Source organism: Enoplosus armatus, chromosome 19 (assembly GCF_043641665.1).
Source record: "Enoplosus armatus isolate fEnoArm2 chromosome 19, fEnoArm2.hap1, whole genome shotgun sequence".
NCBI lineage: Eukaryota > Metazoa > Chordata > Actinopteri > Centrarchiformes > Enoplosidae > Enoplosus > Enoplosus armatus.
In genome coordinates, this window is record NC_092198.1 from 6579942 (window position 1) to 6597725 (window position 17784).

Below are 17784 nucleotides of genomic sequence, written 5' to 3' on the forward strand. Positions count from 1 at the left end.
ATACATAAAATAGTGGAACAAAACATTTAGCCCACCAACTCGTGTTCCACACAACTTGGAAAGAGGGTACCCATATCTCCTGCAAGGACAAATGCAATTGAATGCCACTTTGACTGGTAAACAATGAGTTCAAGGGAGGAGTTAGCCATGAGACATTATTTGCTTCCTTGTTAGATAGTTAGATAACAAGATTCACATCTGTACGGTAAATATGGAGCTGGAGCCATCAGACAGTTGGCTTAGCTTAGCATACCAGCGCCTCTGAAGTGCACTAATTAACACGTCACATCTTGTTTGTAGTAGAGTAGAGTAAAGTAAATATGACAATTCACTTTTTCTTTCACAGGACTTCCTGGAAGTTATTGGCGCCAGTTTGTTGTTTTTACATATCGTTTTTGTACAGATTAAACAAATGGGATATAATGTGTTAATAGTGAGCTTTAGAGGTGCCGGTAGGCGGATTTTTCTGTCTTGTTTCCACCTGTTTCCAGTATTTGTGCTAAGCTAAGCTAACCATTTGTTGGCAGTAGCTTCATATTGAACAGACATAGATGAGAGTGGCATCAATCCTCTCATCTAACTCTTGGCAAGGAAGTAAATAAACTTATTTCCCAAAATGTTGAACTACTCCTTTAAGATAAGAGTCATTAAAATGCATTGTTTTCCTACATTCCTACAAATTTCCTACACATTTGGCCTGCAGAGACAGCTTGTGTACTGTAGTTCCTGAACATCTCAAGGGCATCCTTGTGGATCCCTTGTTTGTGTTTTTCAAGCATTGGAACTCACAGAGATCAGAGGTAAAAAAACAAACAAACCAAAAACTGCATCTGATGTTCACCTTTGAACTGGAACATGCAATGACTCCCCACACACACACACACACACACACACACACATCTCTCCTCGTCTCCCATCAGCCTTACCTGAATAGTAGGTGGCGAGCGCTGTTTGCGAGTGGTCGTGGTGGAGAGTGTGGTGGTGGTCTCGATGAAGGTGGTGGACATCTCCGGCGGCACCGAGGTGGTGGTGCGTGCCGCTCCCCTGCTGACCGGCACGTCGCCCACCAGCCGCACGCTGCCGTTCACCTTGATGTTGACGTGGCCCTCGGCGGCCATGTTGAGCACTTTGAGGCCGTTGTAGTAGAGGCCGGAGAGCTGGCCCTGGTAGGGCCGCTTCCGGTCGTTTCCCCCGATGGAGATAGTGGCCTGGGTGTTGAAGATTGTCAGCTGCCGGCCTGGCGCGGGAGGGAGGGAGGGGGAAGGGAGTTTATGTGTTTATTACGAAAAAATCTGAGTTTACAAACATGTCATAAAAAGCTCTAACGTTGACATGCACCGCCTTTAAGAGGAACTACACTTTCACTGCAAGATAAGACAACATATGTCTGTTAACACTATTGATTTACTGCTTGATTAAATGAGAGTGGATGGAGTTAAAATGGTGATGCAACATGCTTTTACACTGAAAAATGTAACTGCAGTATATCAACAACCCCACCTTTCTGTTTTTAAAAGACTGCAGTTGTATGCACTGTTATTTTTCCCTTTGATATACAAGAAGAAGAGAATGCTGAAAACAGACATGATGTACTTATTGCAGCATTATTGTAAGGGGGCGAACACATGCAGGTGTGAAGAAAATATTTGAAAAATGAGCTGGAACACAGGCACTCTTAATATTCTCTGGACAAAACAGAGGACTCATGCGGTAAAATGATTAATACATATGTATACAGACTTTGGCATATTATGATAAAGTGTGAGCAATACACACTCACAACATGTCATGGTGAATTTCATTAGGAGAAGCCTAAATATCATTGTCAAAACACACCGCTCATGCATTAATTATGAGACGAAAAACACGCCAAACTTTCACAATACAGGAATCATAATTAAAAATCTCATTTGTATAATTTACAGACACATGGCACTGCAAGCTTGTTATATTTGCGGCATTTTGCACAATTACAATACATGATACACTGGACATGGAGTGACAGGGACAGGATGTTCATATCACAGAAGTGAAAAAATGAAATAGCATGTGTGGAGTCATGCATGCAGCGGTAATGGGATTTTCCAGACCCCGTCTGTGTTTTAGCGATTGTTAAAGGGACTTTATAATCAGGTTAAGATGTTTACGTGCAATGAACTTTAAATGCAGTTTATAATGGTATTATGTTGAGTAAGAAAATTTAATACGCACCAAAAAAAAGACTCTTTAATCCCTGCAAATGTTTTAAACAAACCAGGTGCTGACTTGATCATGTCAGTGATTGAAAAGCACACAGCTCTATCAGGGCGCAGTGCACCTTGGCAGGATCACTGGGACGCTTTGCTGTCAAAAAAGGCCCCAATTAGCTCTCCATCACCAAACAAGTGAGGATTTTATTGTGTGTGATGTGTATAACTACAATCAGATAAATTACAGCGGGGAAAGCACCTGCTGTTTGGAAAGTTTTCAGGGGGATATGCCCACTGATTAGTTTGTTCTCAAACATTGCAGAGGATTTGAGCCAAGGGAGCTAATTCTCCTCTCAAAACAATCGGCCTACTGTTGCAGCATAGTTAATGCCTTCTCCTAGTCAATTTTGCAAAAACAAAAAAAGAAAGATTAGGAGTACTTGATACTTAAAATCTTATTGTTGCACTGTTCCTCAGTCCCTTTAACTGGACACCATGATTCAACGAAATTCAAAAAGATGACAATGACAAAAAGGGGAAAGAAGAGAGAAATAAAAACAAAGGAAATAAAAAGTAACAAAAAAAGCGCTTTGTTTTACTTGTTTTTTTAAAGGGTTTAAGGGATGGTTATTCATTCTCAGAGGTTGAAAGGGAACAAGCCGATGAAATGACAGAAAATAAAAAAAAAGTAAAAACATTCTAGAAGTTGGATAAAGATTTACCTTTCTCCTGAAGCCAATCTTCTACTGGCCGGGTATATTTGAACGGGATTTTCTTATTTGCCATTTGATAGCGCTCAATGTCGCTGTTGCCTTTAAAGTTTGAGAGTTTAACAAACAGCTTGAAACAGTTGGCAACAGCAACAGACATCACACATTTATACAGTGGTTTATGGTGAGTTTTATCTTTGTTTAGAAATATTTATAAAAGCTTTATGATGATTTTTTTTTCTTCAAGTAGCTTTAGTCTAAATGTTTAAAATTCATATTTATACAGCACACTCCGCACCTATATTTTAACACAATATCCATGGATTAAAAGCACAACACATAGCAGTCATGAAAAAAACTGCATAAACAAACCTGCAAGAATAGGTAAAAAAACACAGGAAATACATCACAGTCTACATAACACATTCATCATATTACATAACAAAGACAAAAGAAGAGATATCAAGTGGTTAAAAAGGTTTCTTTCTCTGAAGCAAATTGGGGGTAATTAATGTGCACTAATTCTCCCACTGGACACCACCTGCTTTTACATTTCAAGGGCCAATGAATGATTCGCTTTAGTCACTTATTTGGAAGGAAGGAGCCGTGCAGCAGGCGGAGAGGGGCAGCGATGGAGGAGGAAGTGGTAATTTGAAGTGCTGCAGACCTACTGGGAGGGAAGTCCCACAGTGACACAGATTTAAGGAGGACAATGCATACAAATGAGATCATTACCGACATGGTGGGAGGCCTTTTGGGTAAAAAAAAAAAGCAAAAAAAAAAAAAAAAAGCAGCTACACCCCAGCTGCCGCATTCCCCCTCTTCCGAGACCGTGGCTAACATGTCGCAGGTATATGGGAATTAAAGATAATAGGCCGCCTTTTACAGAGAATGTGTGTGCACTTAGCATTATTTCTGGCATGATACCATTTTTCGGTGTGTACGCACCAGGATGCAGTATTTTGTCTGACAGCCACAGCGGCATTCCCCTCTGAAAGGTGCCGCGAGTCTGTCAACAGTGAGAATTGAGACGTTCGGCTCAGTCTTCAAACACTTTGAGCTACGACAAAAGGGCTGTGAAGCCTGTGTAGAATTATGAATGACACAGTGATGTCACTCAGTACCCAGGTGGGGAAGGTATGTGGAGGAGCAAAAAAAAAGGCAACAGCGCGGCATCGTTTATAACACAAGTGAAAGGGCAAGGCTTCCTAATTGTGAGAAAAGGCTGCTGGAATTCTCTCAGGTGATTTATCTATTGACAACATCACGCACACACACACACACACACACACACACACACACACATACACTCATGGGGATCCATAAGAACGTGATCATAGGGTTTCTGCCTATATCACGCCCGTCCTTATACCCATAAATCTTAGCATCTCATTTCACGTTCTTTCTTGGTTCAGTTATTCGCTGCTGCTGTTTTCGCCTGTTGATTACGATTCTACATAAAGGAGTGAACACACCACAATTACATTGAGCCATTCATTAAGCTACTTATGCACCAAAGTAGTTAGTTAAACCGTAAGCGTGTCTCGGTTTCCTCTCCTCTCCCCTCAATTCTATCGTTCCTTTCTACCTTTCAGAGAGAAACCAGCCAAGTGCTCAGTTAACAGCCAGCTGGGAAGGAGTGTGGATATGGCTGCTAGGGAGCTCAAGGAGCTAAAGGACTGTGTCTGCAGCGTGCCAGCAGGTTAATCAGCTACTAGCAGGACTCCCTCCCCATTCCTTTGATCTCAAGCAGGTTTTCGGGCGGCAGCCAAACACACTCTCCCCTGGACAAGGGCCACGGAAGGAGGCATGATGGTTGTATGTGGAACCAGGGGACAGACAGAGTTTTTGGGGGAGTAGGTGGAGGATTGGGGCGGGGATACCAGGGGAGGAAGGGCACGAAGCGTCTACAAACTCATATTGTCACTCAGCTGGAGTGAAATCAGGTCTGAAATTGGAAGAAGGGGGCATAAGCTAGCTGTGCATTGCTAACGGCACGGTCTCAGGTATAGCTCTTACATTGTTCTAGGTGATTAATGAGGTGACAGTCCTCCTTGTAATGAATACACCACAAGCTAATTGTCCAACTAATGAGAAAAATCTCTCTAGTTTGTCAATTTGATATTCGGTTTCTAAAGGTGACTCCAGAATGGATGACCTTGCCAATAAAAGCACCATTGTTTATTATAAAATCACTCTGCCTTCAAGGTGTGAAGAAAGATTTTTCATCAACCTTTCAGCACTTCAAAGAGGAAAGTGCAATTTAGCACCATTATGTGTTTGATGTTTTGTCTCTGCCAGAGAGACATTCTGGCGTAATCTAAAATCCATATTGTGTTTTTTGGGTCACGCATCCCTTTTAACTTAGATCCCCATGCACTTACAACACTAATAGTAATAGTCATTTGTGTTTTACATGTATGTGTTTAGTTGTTTTCTTTCATGGTTTTGTTATGAATCTCAGGCACAAAGATCCTAATTTCTCTTAATATTTTGTCACAAGAAATATTAATGCAAACCCATATGGATCAACCATAATGTTGGTATTTTTAAATCGTACACATGAGATATTTCTGTTTTCCTGAGGTCAGGTTAGAGAAAGGTGATGCACCAATCAGGATTCAGCAATACCTAAATCAAAATGTATCCACAGTTGTGAATCTGATAAAACCACAACCACACAGTCCTAACGAAGCAGACTAGCTGAGGATTTGAGTATTAAACTGTTAATAAATAAAACCCAAGTGCTCTTTGATTGTTGCTTATTTAGCCATGAATATTTCATGTTGATGAGGAACCACGTTTTCAGGGGCTTTAATCTCTATTCATACATTTAGATGAGATGGCAATCACACACAAAATACATTATTACCTCATTATTCCTACTGTGCACTGTTGACAACATACTGCATACTGCACTGCAAGAATGTCCAAATGTTTTGCTCACTCAAAGTATTTTTTCTAATAAGCATCCACATGTGCAAAGCATTACGCTTTACATATGCATTACAAAGTGGCTGAACGCAGACCTTTTTAATCCTGTGAGAGACCGATATTTTTATAATTTGCTGCTGTTTTTGTGTGTTTTATACACAGTTTGTGTGTGTGTGTGTCTCTTTTGGCCCTAATGCAGTCCTTCCCCATTTTTTTCTTCCTCCCAGCCAAAACAATGTCTAAATGTTTCCCCTTTGGTGGCGGCTATTCAGTCAACACAAACACTGGCACGGCGACAGTCGTCTGCTGGTTGCTCCTATTCAGTCTGCTTGCCAGACTAATTTCACTGGGGTTCCATCACAGGGCCAGTGCTGAGAGAGAACATCAAAACTGTGAAAATGGCTACCGTGACAGGCTCCTGGCATTCTCTCCATTTGGGGATGATGAGTACATTTGATATACCGCCGCCCTGTCCAAAAATCATCATTCTGCAGCTCAACTCCATAGCTGGCTGTTGCAGCCCCTGGTTATGAATATCCTGCACCACCCACCTCCTTTCCAATCTACACCTGACTTTCATCTCTGTTTCTCCTTCTCCCTCTCTCTGGCTATTCATTAATCTGACCCAAGTTTCTATCTATTCTCTCTTTCTCTTCAGCCATCCGTCCGGCTATCCTCTGCTCCTTCATCTGCCCCCTGCTGTTCTCTTTCTCTCCGTCTCTCTCTCTCCAACGCAATCAGCCCTCCTTGCTCTTCTGAGCTGAATCAGGCTTCTTCAGCGACAACCACAGTTCTGGTATCATTTATGTACTTTTCACTCACTCTTTATTCCCCTTTCTCTTCTTCTCCACCCATCTATCTGTCTACACGTCAGCTCTTTCTCCTTTTTTGTCAACTTTTTCCTGTCATCTACCCCATTAAATGCTTCTGTATTCCCTCAGTGGCTGCATTTCTTTTCTACTCACCCATGTCTCTGTTTCTCCAGCTTGCTTTCCATCTATCCCCCTCCCATTCTCTCTCAGATGTCAGACAAAGCCAGGGAGTAAATTCATCATTTATCAGGTCGCTCTGAAATTTATGGTGTTAAAAGAATGAATTAGACTGCCGGCTCCTACACTCAGCTTACTCTGAGTTCTGAGAGCGACAGAGATTGTGTCTCAGATAGGGCTAATCATGTTTGGCCCCAGGGACGCGTGGGGATTTATCTCGCTCCCGAGGAATTGTTTTGTCTGTATTTCAAGACAAAGATTGGCAGATATTTTTGAAACGGTGCTACTCATTGTGTCTGTGTCAGGTTGTAGGAGTCGTAACATAGTGTGGACAAAGGTCTTTGTGTGTCTGAGGTCATGTGTGTGTCTGAAAATGAACACAAGGCTATTCTCGTTATGACCAACCCCTCTTGTACCCACCACAAATGATGGAACACACACACAGACGTACTCTCCCCCCGAGGCCCAAGCAGAGTAGTTAGGCCAATGGTCATTCATCTGAGACAACGCCTGAACCTCAGCCAGCTCCGGCAAAGTGTGATGCACAATTTCCGCCTGGCTCGCTCGAGTAATTCTTTGATTCAGAGATTCAAACTCGCGCAAAAAGATCATGTAATCCAAAATCAAAGAGTACAGGGATTCGGAGTGTTATATAAGGAAATTGGAACCCTCTCACTAAACAAAGACAAGCCCCTGCAGTAATGTGGGTTGTCACAGAAGTACACACGATTGTAGGAGAGATGCGCGGCGCTGATGAACGCTGAATGGAAAAGGATGAGAAACGCGGATAAAATGGAATTTGAGGACAGAAAAAGAATGGAGATCTGCGAGGGCACTGTTGGGGGTGGGGGCAATTAGAGAAAGGGAGAGACAAAAGCAGTCAGCACACACATACACTCAACGCCCAAACACAGACAGAACACGTGTAAGCTGCAGAAGCCTGATGGAAATACTTCTGTATGGGATCAGTGTGGCTATATTGTTGTACAGAAGAATGGGACTGTGAATCGCAGAAGTCCTCTGTCTTATTTCTCAATCGTCTCTGCATTAAAATGCACAATTTTGACCTGGTTTTACCTATTTGTGACAATCACTCTGGATAAATTGTGTGTAGATTAAATATTAGTTTACATGAAAGACATCGAAGCAGATGTCTTGTGGGCTTAGTGGGCATGACATCCTCGGCGCAGGATCTTAATCACTCATCATCCTTTCTCTCTTTGCTTTGTTTTTGACTTCTTTGAACCGACAATAAAGGCAAAACAGAAAAAAAAAGTTAACAGATAATTCTGGTTTATTACACTTTGGGCCTAAAATGGTGGCTGTTAAACATGACCTACTTGTTTGTGCCACTTGGCCCTTGCTCCTGACATGTAAGCATCGTGATAACATCCTCAGCGACGACTTGGTGGTGTTTTCTTTTCAATTGTCCGACTTGTTCTATCTAGTTTAATTTTCCTCTTATTGTTTTGTAATGCTTTTATTAAATTGTATATAATCGGAAACTAATAAAATAAAATATGAAGAGCCAGATGATCTAAACCACATCATTTGAAGATAAGACTGTTGGTAATAATCTCTTATTGCACAAAGGAAAGTACAATAGGTTAAAGTTTGGGTAATAACTGTATTGTTTACCTTTCTTTTCTTTTCCAAATAATTTAGCTAATCTGGATTTTTGTTTAAAACGTATATGATCATGCTTCTTCCCTACCCCCATCACTTAGTGAGAATAATGTTATTATAACTGTTGGGAATGATGGACTAAACTAAGCAAAGCATATGTGTATCAATCTGACCCAACACTGCTCTATTAATCATTAAAAGCAGGTCATGGTGTAAAAACCTCCTGCTGCCATTTAAAGCAGACCCTAACTCCTCTATCTACGCTTTGGTGGGCCAACTTTTCAAACACTGCTGTTGAGATGTCCAATTTACACGCCCCAGGCTTTTTTTTGTTTTGTTTTGCAGGCAGCTTTGAACGACAAGCAATCCACCAACACCTTTGTCTTCACCTATTCCCTACCAGGGAGAGAGGGCATGCCCAGATCCGGTAACTGTTTATTGAACGGCCTGAGAGCCTGGTGGCGGCTGCTGCCTTCAAGTTAAGCATTAGGAGTGTGAGAAAGCAGTCGATGAGTCTGCACCCTAACATGTAATTACTCATGAGATGACAATGCCTTTACAAGGGTGAAAGAAAAAAAAAAATCAATCATTGTTGAATTACTATCACTGAGTGTCCTACAAATTACCTGCGCAGAAGAGAAAAAGAAATTACCACGCATTCGATCCCTCCCGACCTCAACTCCATTCCAAGACAATGGCAGACGGACAGAAAGGGAACGAACCTCAATGGGATCACTTGGAATGAATCCAGAGTTTCTTTCTGTTGTGCATTGCTGAAACTGAGACGCAAACCCAACGGCCATTTAGCAGCGATTTTTGAATGGACGCTGGCTTTGGATCATAGATATTGACAGACGTATTGATAGAAGCTTGAGAAAACAATCGCTGATGCTAGAAGGCACTTTGAGATGATTATGAGGGCGGTAAGGGTTCAACTGTTGTCTGAAATCACTGGCCATTAAAGATGGAGAATAGTTGAACTCTTGTGTAACGCAGATCTAAAAGGTTCAAGACAAACACTACCTCACATTTGTCTGATTAGTTGAATTTCCTTGATGAGCGTTTACGCACGCGAGTGTGAACGTGCACGCGGCGGAGACGTCACCGGCATGCATGTTGTGCGCCACATGTTGTGGAGTTTCTCAGTGTTTTCCAGTATTAGTGGGGCTGAAGCACAGTTATGAAACCCGTCTAACTTTATCTGTTCAAAGGAAAGCGAAGGACGGCCAACGGCAAAAGAAAGCCAGAGACAGAAGAGATTAGCATCACCTGCGCTGGCATTGAACCAAACCAAAACAGCGTGCCAGGTCACGCCAGGAGAGGATGCTGCCCTGTACTCTGTGCAGGCATGCAACTAGGAGCATGCTGTAGGGCTGCTGAGACATAGGGCTGAGGAGGGAAAGGGATCACCTCTTATTTGTTTGCTCCTTACCATTGGGTACCATCAGCATTTTGCACTGTTCTTCCCCCCAGTGTTTGGAAAAAAAAAGATTTTAGCTAGTGATGCACAGTTGTATTTCCGGACACATCTGCGTTCAGGTTAGCTCCACATCTGGTAATGTAAGACTATTTAATCTTCACCATTGTCTATTCATTCTACATACGTTTCTGTCCAATTATGTCTTGCTGCTACGACACAATTTCACCGCCGAGATCAATGAAGTTTCATATCATCTTTTGTCATCCCAAATTCTTCTTGCCTCGACTGCCACTTTGTGCCCATGTTGCTTCCCTGTGCGTCTGCTCTGTTTGACTAAGTGAAATTGAAGAGTGGGTAATACGGAAGAAGGAAACAAAGGTGGCCTCTCCTGAGCTGGGCTGGCATGGAGAAACAGATATCAAAGACCAGGAGAGCCAACTTAATTTAATGGACTGAAGCGCGAGAGGAATTTTTCCTTCCCTCTCTCTCTCTCTCTCTCTCTCACCCTTTCTCTCACTCTCTCACATAGCTAGCTGAGTGGCACATCTCTTTGCCAAATGAAGGGAGTGCCTGAGCCTCCAAATGGAGCGGGCTCTGTTTGATGACCCTATTTGTATTCTGCTGCTGTGCTGCTTCTGCTGACCTGGGAATGAGAGATACAGGCAGGCAGCAGCTTTATCTGGCCAACAGGCCACCCCCTTGGTTCCTGCCTCTATCCTCTCTTTGCTTGCCCAGCAACCAAATGTCTCTTGGTGCCTTTCAATCCCTTTCCTGAAATGAACTGGCCAGATGTTGCACAGTTAATGCCTCTTGCAAGACAAAAGATTCTAGCTCGGTATTCTCCTCTCCTGTGGAGTCAGGTGTGAGGGCATGGAAGTTTTTTGAGGCGTGGTTTGCCACAGGAGCATAGAGTGTTCCAGCTAATGCGAATGCATATGCCGCTTAGTCTTTTGAAACTCAGAAGAACAGGAGGAAGTCAATGTTTTTGTATTAGCTTCTTTTTATTCTTGGTGGTGCCCTTTGCTTAAACAAATAGGTGGTGTCCAGTGGTTTTCAAACTATCATTTTAACTGTAACTCTTTCAGAAATTCATCAGACAAAAGGAATAAGAGTAGCAGTACCTGTGGGAAAGTGTTCATTGACTGGCCAGTTGTCCACCTGCAAGGTGGCGTTGCCCCCGTTCCTGGTGAATCGGACCAAATGGTATTTGCCATCATTTATCGCTGTGGTTGTCTCCTTAACACTGATGTCCACCGTCCCAATGTTGAACGTCACACCCACTTTGCCTTGTTCCTGGAAAAGACACAAGGGGAAGAAGCACAGACAGAGTGAGTTAGTGGTCTGATTCCAACACAGAAGGAATCCAAATCTTTGAATTCAATATTTTTCTGAGCTGGCAGCTGCCACCAAATGCAGGGAGCTCTACTTCTCAATAAATCACATCAAATCTGTTGCGACTGTCAAAGCTGCTACTGTGCCCAGGTTCCACCTATTGTTGTGCAGCAATTAATTAATTATATAATAAACTAACTGTAAAAAGTTCAATAAAGCAACTTGGATGAATGCCCTCGGCTGGTGCTAATGGTGAACTACTCAGAGAACCTGAGGACGCTAGTGCGCTACGCTTCATTATACCACTGTAATGTGATGAAAATAGGCTGCCAGCAGAGATTGTAATGATGAGTAATGCTCCCTGCAGCCTGTCAGTGCAAAACTGGCAGGACAGATGCCTTTTCTGCTGCGGTCCTTACAAACTGTATGAATACCATATGTTTTGTTTAGCTCCTAATGCTAAACCAGTTTTACCGTGTCCATAAATCGTGATCCATCCCCATCATTTCCGGACTCCTCTCCGCCCCGACCCCACTAATTTTCATGAGCTGCCAGCGCGTTTTATTGTGACTGCTTACGTATTCATGGGCATGTAGGCGTTCCAAGCAAAAGGCTTTAGAGCGGAGGCAGGGCCTGAGTGAGTGGCAATGGGGAAGGGCTGTGTTTTCTGTGTCATTTGTTTTAATCCCCCACAGGGAATCTCACTGTGTAATTACCTACTTTAGAAGCCAGGAGCAGAGGGACCGTTTCTCATAACAAAACCAAAATTAAGAAGGCTTGCACAGGGGGGCAGACACATATTGTTAACTGTTCAGCTGAGACACTGGCCCCACATGGCTAACCGTTACAATACAGGCGTTGATAATGTCAAGCTGAGTTTAACGGTGCTCGTCGACACAAAAAGCATCGCAAGATTGCTACAACTTAAACGACAACACTTAAACCTGCTGATCTCTATTTAGTGTTACAGGCTCTTAATACCGTAGGAGAACTTAATAAGGCCAACCTATACTTAGCACAGTCCCTCATGCTTTTAGATTCACAAGTACTCTCCAAGTTGAAGAGTATAATATTAGAATACTTTACCACCAGATTATTATAACAAACTGCAGAGTACAGTAATAAATTAAGTGTGTTTGCTCCGCAGCAACACATTTTGCTGAGTTAGTTTGTTTACGCATTTTTGCTGTTTATAAAAAGGAAAAAGAAATGAGATCAATAAGGAACACATATTAACTTTTAAATCAAGTTTATTCCTACATTTCCACTCCTTATGTAGAGCACCTAGAAAACCTTGGAAGGAAGCAGACTGCTCTCTTTTCATTTCTCTAAATTAGGATTTTTTAGGATTTTTGTAAGAGCAAGGAGGCAGGAGTATATTCTTGTGTTTATGTAATGTACAGTGCATCCAGCAGAACAGTAATCTTTCTTCCAGTTTTTAAGGAAGTAGAAAGTTGCCCAAAGTAAGCGGTAAAAGGACTTTGTGTGTGCATGCAAACCCTGTAGTTTCCTCAACAAGTCCTTTTAACTGCCAAGGAAGTCTGAAGACCTACGCTGTATTCAATGCCTCACTCGTACCTACAGTTAAAACATCCTTTGTCTATTCATAAAAGGAGATACGGCACTGCATTACAGTGCGCTTGAGACCATAACGCAAGGACTGACAGCTCGGCTAATAATGGAAAAAGAATGTCTCCAAAGACATGAGAAAGCCATCTCCTAAAAGCCGAGGCAGAGCTCAGAGTGGGAGTGAGCAGAATATCTGAATGCACACTTAACGTCACCGTCAGAGAGGCTGTAAATGGGCTCTTAATTGAAGTAGTTGTCATTAAAACACCAAGCAAATGCATATAATAAAAGTGCGTGTGCATGAGTGTACGGGCACGCTCGCTTCTTATCTAGCAGCAAATAAACATAATCCATGCACCTAGACAGGCTAAGGTAAGCACACACACATTGATGATTTAATGTGACAAGGTGACGTTCAGTGTGTGTGTTGTACTGTGAAAAATACTACTAAAGCATCCTGGCTCTCCTGACTAATGACAAGACCTTTTCCCTGGTAGGAAAAAACACTATGTCTGACGGCCTGAGCGCATACAAAGCACAGACAGACACATCAGCACTAGTACATCCACTGTGACCTTCAGAGGCTCTGGCAGCCCCGGCTCTCCTGTGTAGTCGCATCAAAGCCACATCACCGACCCACTAATACCTACAAACAAAGACAGATCGTCACCCCCCTGGCCCTGGTACAAACAAACAACAAAACACAACAATTGTACACCTCTGTAACTGTTGCCGAGCGCCTGCGGGCAGTGTGCAGAGAGGGAACTGTGCGTGGTAGTGCTTTGCAATGGCACAGCTCTCCCTCCCTCCCTTCCTCCGCACTACTCCTGTTGTCCGGCTACACTCCCGCCTCAGCCACCGCCACCCACCTGCCAGCCCACCCCCGTGCTGCAGCAATGTTTGATTGACAGATCCAATTACGTTTTTTATTGGCCTGTCGCGCGCGAGGCGGGAAGGCACTTCATTGTCTCCTGAGCAAAGGGGGAAAAAATGGCTATTGTTCTCTTAGTGGAAAAAGATGATGGCCCACTATTCCAGGCGTAAACAAATGATGCGCGGAGAATCACTTCTGAACTTACACACACACACTTGAAGGCAAATGGACACCGAATCACACACACACACACACACACACACACACACACACACACACACACACACACACACACACACACAAAGACTTAGAGTGTAACCTTGTGCATAAGAAACTTTGCTTTAGCAGTGTCACATGGCAAAAAATACAAAGCGTCCAAACATTCAATCAGACGCCCTTACTAACTCTCAAAACAAACACTCTAAATATGACATTACAGTGCGGAAAGTGGTAATTTACTGGTATGATGTGCTAAAACCCTTTTATAGTCTAACATGCTCCCACACTTTCTATTTAATGCCAATCACGCACGCCGACTGTTTTACCGCTATAGGAATAGAGATTATGTTGGCAGTTTGTTTGTGCGTCACTTAAGTGTACAGTATGTGTGGGCATGTTGTGTTCACGCTCTGTGTAACTAAGACTGATAAATGTAATTCCAGCAAGCAACCCAACCCCCCCCCCACACCCCCCCGCCGCCTCCTCCTCTGCTGCGAGCTGGCCCGGGCTTGGCACGAGGAGCTCCAGCGGTCCCACGTGACCCGGCACACACTGACATCAGTAATCAGGCCCGCAGCAATCCAATTCAGGACCGATCAATGCCTCCAACACATGCAGCGCCCCGGGCAGAGTGAAAGAGAGAGAATCACTCAAAGCAGTGGTGGGCGATCCTGCAGACAGCCATCACAGACAGCCCTTAGCAGACAGCTGCTGTACAGGGGACAAGCCACTGACAATAGACCCCATCCCCGGCTCGCTGAATGGCCATTCTGCTAAGCCACAGGCCCCAGACAGATACATACATCTGAAAGCCATTTCATGGAGGTGAGATGGGTAGAATTAGCACATTTAGCTCTGCTGGGGAGGAAAAAAGCTGACAAAAGAGGTACAGAGACAGAGAGAGAAATTGATAAATATATGTGGTTATGTGGCAGAAGATATCTGCCACATAAGTTGTGCATTGAAGTTGTGCATTGAAAGCACTTTAAGGTCAGGTTGGGAGTGGGAGTGGGAGCGGGAGTCCCCCCCCACAAAAGGTATTGCATTGCAATCAAACCTTGATTGAAATCTGGTACGGGCACAGAGTAGTTGTAGAGGGATGACTCAAGTGGATCTATATTAAGTCTCAGCTGGGAGGGGGAAGATCTGATATCAAGAATGTGAACATGTCCCAGGGTGGGAGTTTAGGTTACATATCCAGCCTTTTATCTGACATCAGCGCTCAAGTTAGCTTTTGTGGTCAGGGGCCATCAAAACTGGATCATGGAAGCGGTGGAAGTACAATCAATAGAGTGGAGAAGCTAGGACAACGTGAGACGCGCTGGATTGATGCACCTGGCCTTCACAGTGCCAAAGCCATTTATTGTCAGTAATTGACAGAGATAACTCATAGATGGCGCAGTGATTTGTAGCTGTCTGTTCTTGTGCGCGTCAGGCTCTGGAGTCAGAAATTTGCTAAAGGGTAGGATGTTAGAGGCTGTTGAGGAGAGGCCTGTGTGTGTGCGCTGGCTTTTAGTGCAAGTCATTTCCTCATGTACAGAATGTACTGACAACTTGACGGGCCCCAGGCTAAGCAAGAGCCCTGCATATTTGTTGCGGTCTTGAAATTGTGTATGTCTCTATTCCCACAATAAATCAAATGGATCATTCATACAAAGCAAATATACAACGTGTACAACCAAACAAGTTGTGAATTACTGGATCAAACCTTTTGAAATTGGAGATTTCGGCCTACACCTCAACTTGATGAAGGTAAATGGAATTTAAAGTTAAATTGTCTTCTTCCAATGAAAGGACCACAAAGGTCCATTGTCCAAAACTATTAAAAATGCACCAATTAGCCACAGTGTTGCACTGATTGACATGTTCCTTTATTACAATGAACATTGTGGTCTATTTTGACTCAATCCTACATACACCTGCACATACCTGCTCATGTAAAAACTCACTAGATTCCACCATTATCACCCATTTTTTTAAATTCACATCCTCAGTAGAACCAATCGGCCTGCGGCTGACTGCAACATACAGGGTGGAGCAGTCGAAAAAGTACTGAGAGGTGAACTAAAGCATTACTGGTTTTCGTGGGATTTGTTGAAAAATATATACAACCCCAGCCTTGGACCTTCATTTGTGGTTTAAACAACTTAAACAACAATGTGTCGTGTGTTCCTGTTACTCTGGATAATCCACACATTGTCGGGGGGTTTCATAGGGGATATTTCTTTTTATAGAAAGTCGCTTCTTTGAAAAGCTGGGACAGAAAGTTCTGTGGAGAACACAGAGTAACAAGGCCAATGATTCTGAAAAAAAAGTTGGACTTTTAAATGTTATTTTTCAATTTTGTGAGCGCAACAAAACAAATTCCATTCTCCTCTATTGTATTGGTGTAGCAGCAGAATCTCAGAGAATCTCGAAGCCTGGGAAAATAAACGAAAACTATCCGCATGGCTAGATATCAGCAGTTAATTTGAATTAAATGACAGCCTAATTAAGCAGGTATACTGTAACTCATGGGCAATGATTGGCTTTGACTGTGTCCTTTATGAAAGGGATATGAAGTCTTGAAAAAGAAAGAAGGGGGAGAAATGCATATTTTAATGTCATGAATAAATCACAATTTGATGTACATGTAGCTGCTCACAGCAGTGATGCATACGTAGTGCTGCTGACAGACAAGGACCACAAAAAGGCACTAATCTTGGAAAGATACTCTACAGTGGGACTGAATAAAACACTGCAGACACGGTTTTACTTTCTCATGTTAGACGCGGAGGCTGCAAGGTCCAGGGTTCTTTGCTTCACACAGTGACAGTCTTAATGCACTATTCAAATAAAAATCCCTCAGAAAACTGTGAAGTTCCATTAATCATTAATTGACTCAAACGTTCATTCAGACATTCATAATCGGCTGCCGAGCTGTTGTGAGAGGCGATGTGGGAGGATACAAGGCACAGAGGCCTGGTGCCTCTGAAATATTGATCACACCTAAAAGAACCCAGAGGTCTAACACAGGCTAGATTTCACACCTGAGAGAGCCAGGAACAGCTTCATCGGATGGACAGGAACAAAATGGCTTCCACCTCGCTTTACTTAGTGCTACTGTAGGTAATTGCTAGGGTAATACCAGTGAGTCCATTAGCCAGTTGGTTAATGCCCAGGAGTGCCAGCTAATGTTAGCCCGGGCTGAAGAGGAAGAGCCATTGCATTTTTAATATAAACACAAGCAGCAGCGTTGCCGGGGAAGGTAATGGCTTTGACTCCTGCGCTCGGGCTCAATGTCAAACTCTGAGCCTCGCTCTTTGATCCTCTGCAGCAGAATATGAATCGTGCAGGGTCAGCCTTATCAATTATTTACTCCCACTCTTTCTCTATTTCCTGTTTGTCCGCTCTCGTGGCTGTAACTTGCACTGACACTAATGGCGGACGGCCTAGTGAAAACATTTATCAATGTTACCGCAGAGTCCTCTCCAGCTCCATACTATCACTTTCAGCCTTTTGGAACTTGGAGTACTGACACTGCACTGATCCTAATCATTGCTACTATACTTTACTGCACGTGTCTTGGCTGCATTGTCTCAGTAAAGTCACTGTCCCTGAAAGAACCTTTGGTTGCTGCATCGCGTACAGCCAACGAATCTGGATCTAATTTCAAGGACTATAGACCAATGTTTAATAATCTTTTACTCAGAAAAAGCTTCTTCCATCAGCCTGTCAGGATGGTGAACTCTGACCTTTCTCTTACTGCTTATTATTAATTTGACACTTGCCTTTTTAGCACAGCCTCAGGAGTATAGCACTATGCATTTCACTGCACACGCCTGTTCTGTATGAGCATACGACAGATAAAACCCTGGAATGTTTTATATTAAAGTTGTAAATTAGGTTTGATTGTTGCTGCATCGAAAGAATTGTGCATTTG

General features: G+C 43.1%; 1 protein-coding gene across 2 annotated transcripts in view; it reads right to left on the minus strand.

The window, feature by feature from the left end:
- LOC139302277 (neurexin-3b) overlaps window positions 1–17784 on the minus strand; it is a 256861-nt gene that overhangs the window by 28413 nt on the left and 210664 nt on the right. The window contains exons 20-22 of one of the 2 annotated variants that reach the window (XM_070925931.1): window positions 10990–11161; window positions 2912–3001; window positions 927–1237 (exon numbers count right to left, since the gene is read on the minus strand). In XM_070925931.1, the coding sequence (XP_070782032.1) occupies window positions 927–1237; window positions 2912–3001; window positions 10990–11161 (573 nt within the window). The remainder of the gene's footprint in view (window positions 1–926; window positions 1238–2911; window positions 3002–10989; window positions 11162–17784) is intronic. The other variant, XM_070925932.1, reaches the window with a different exon arrangement.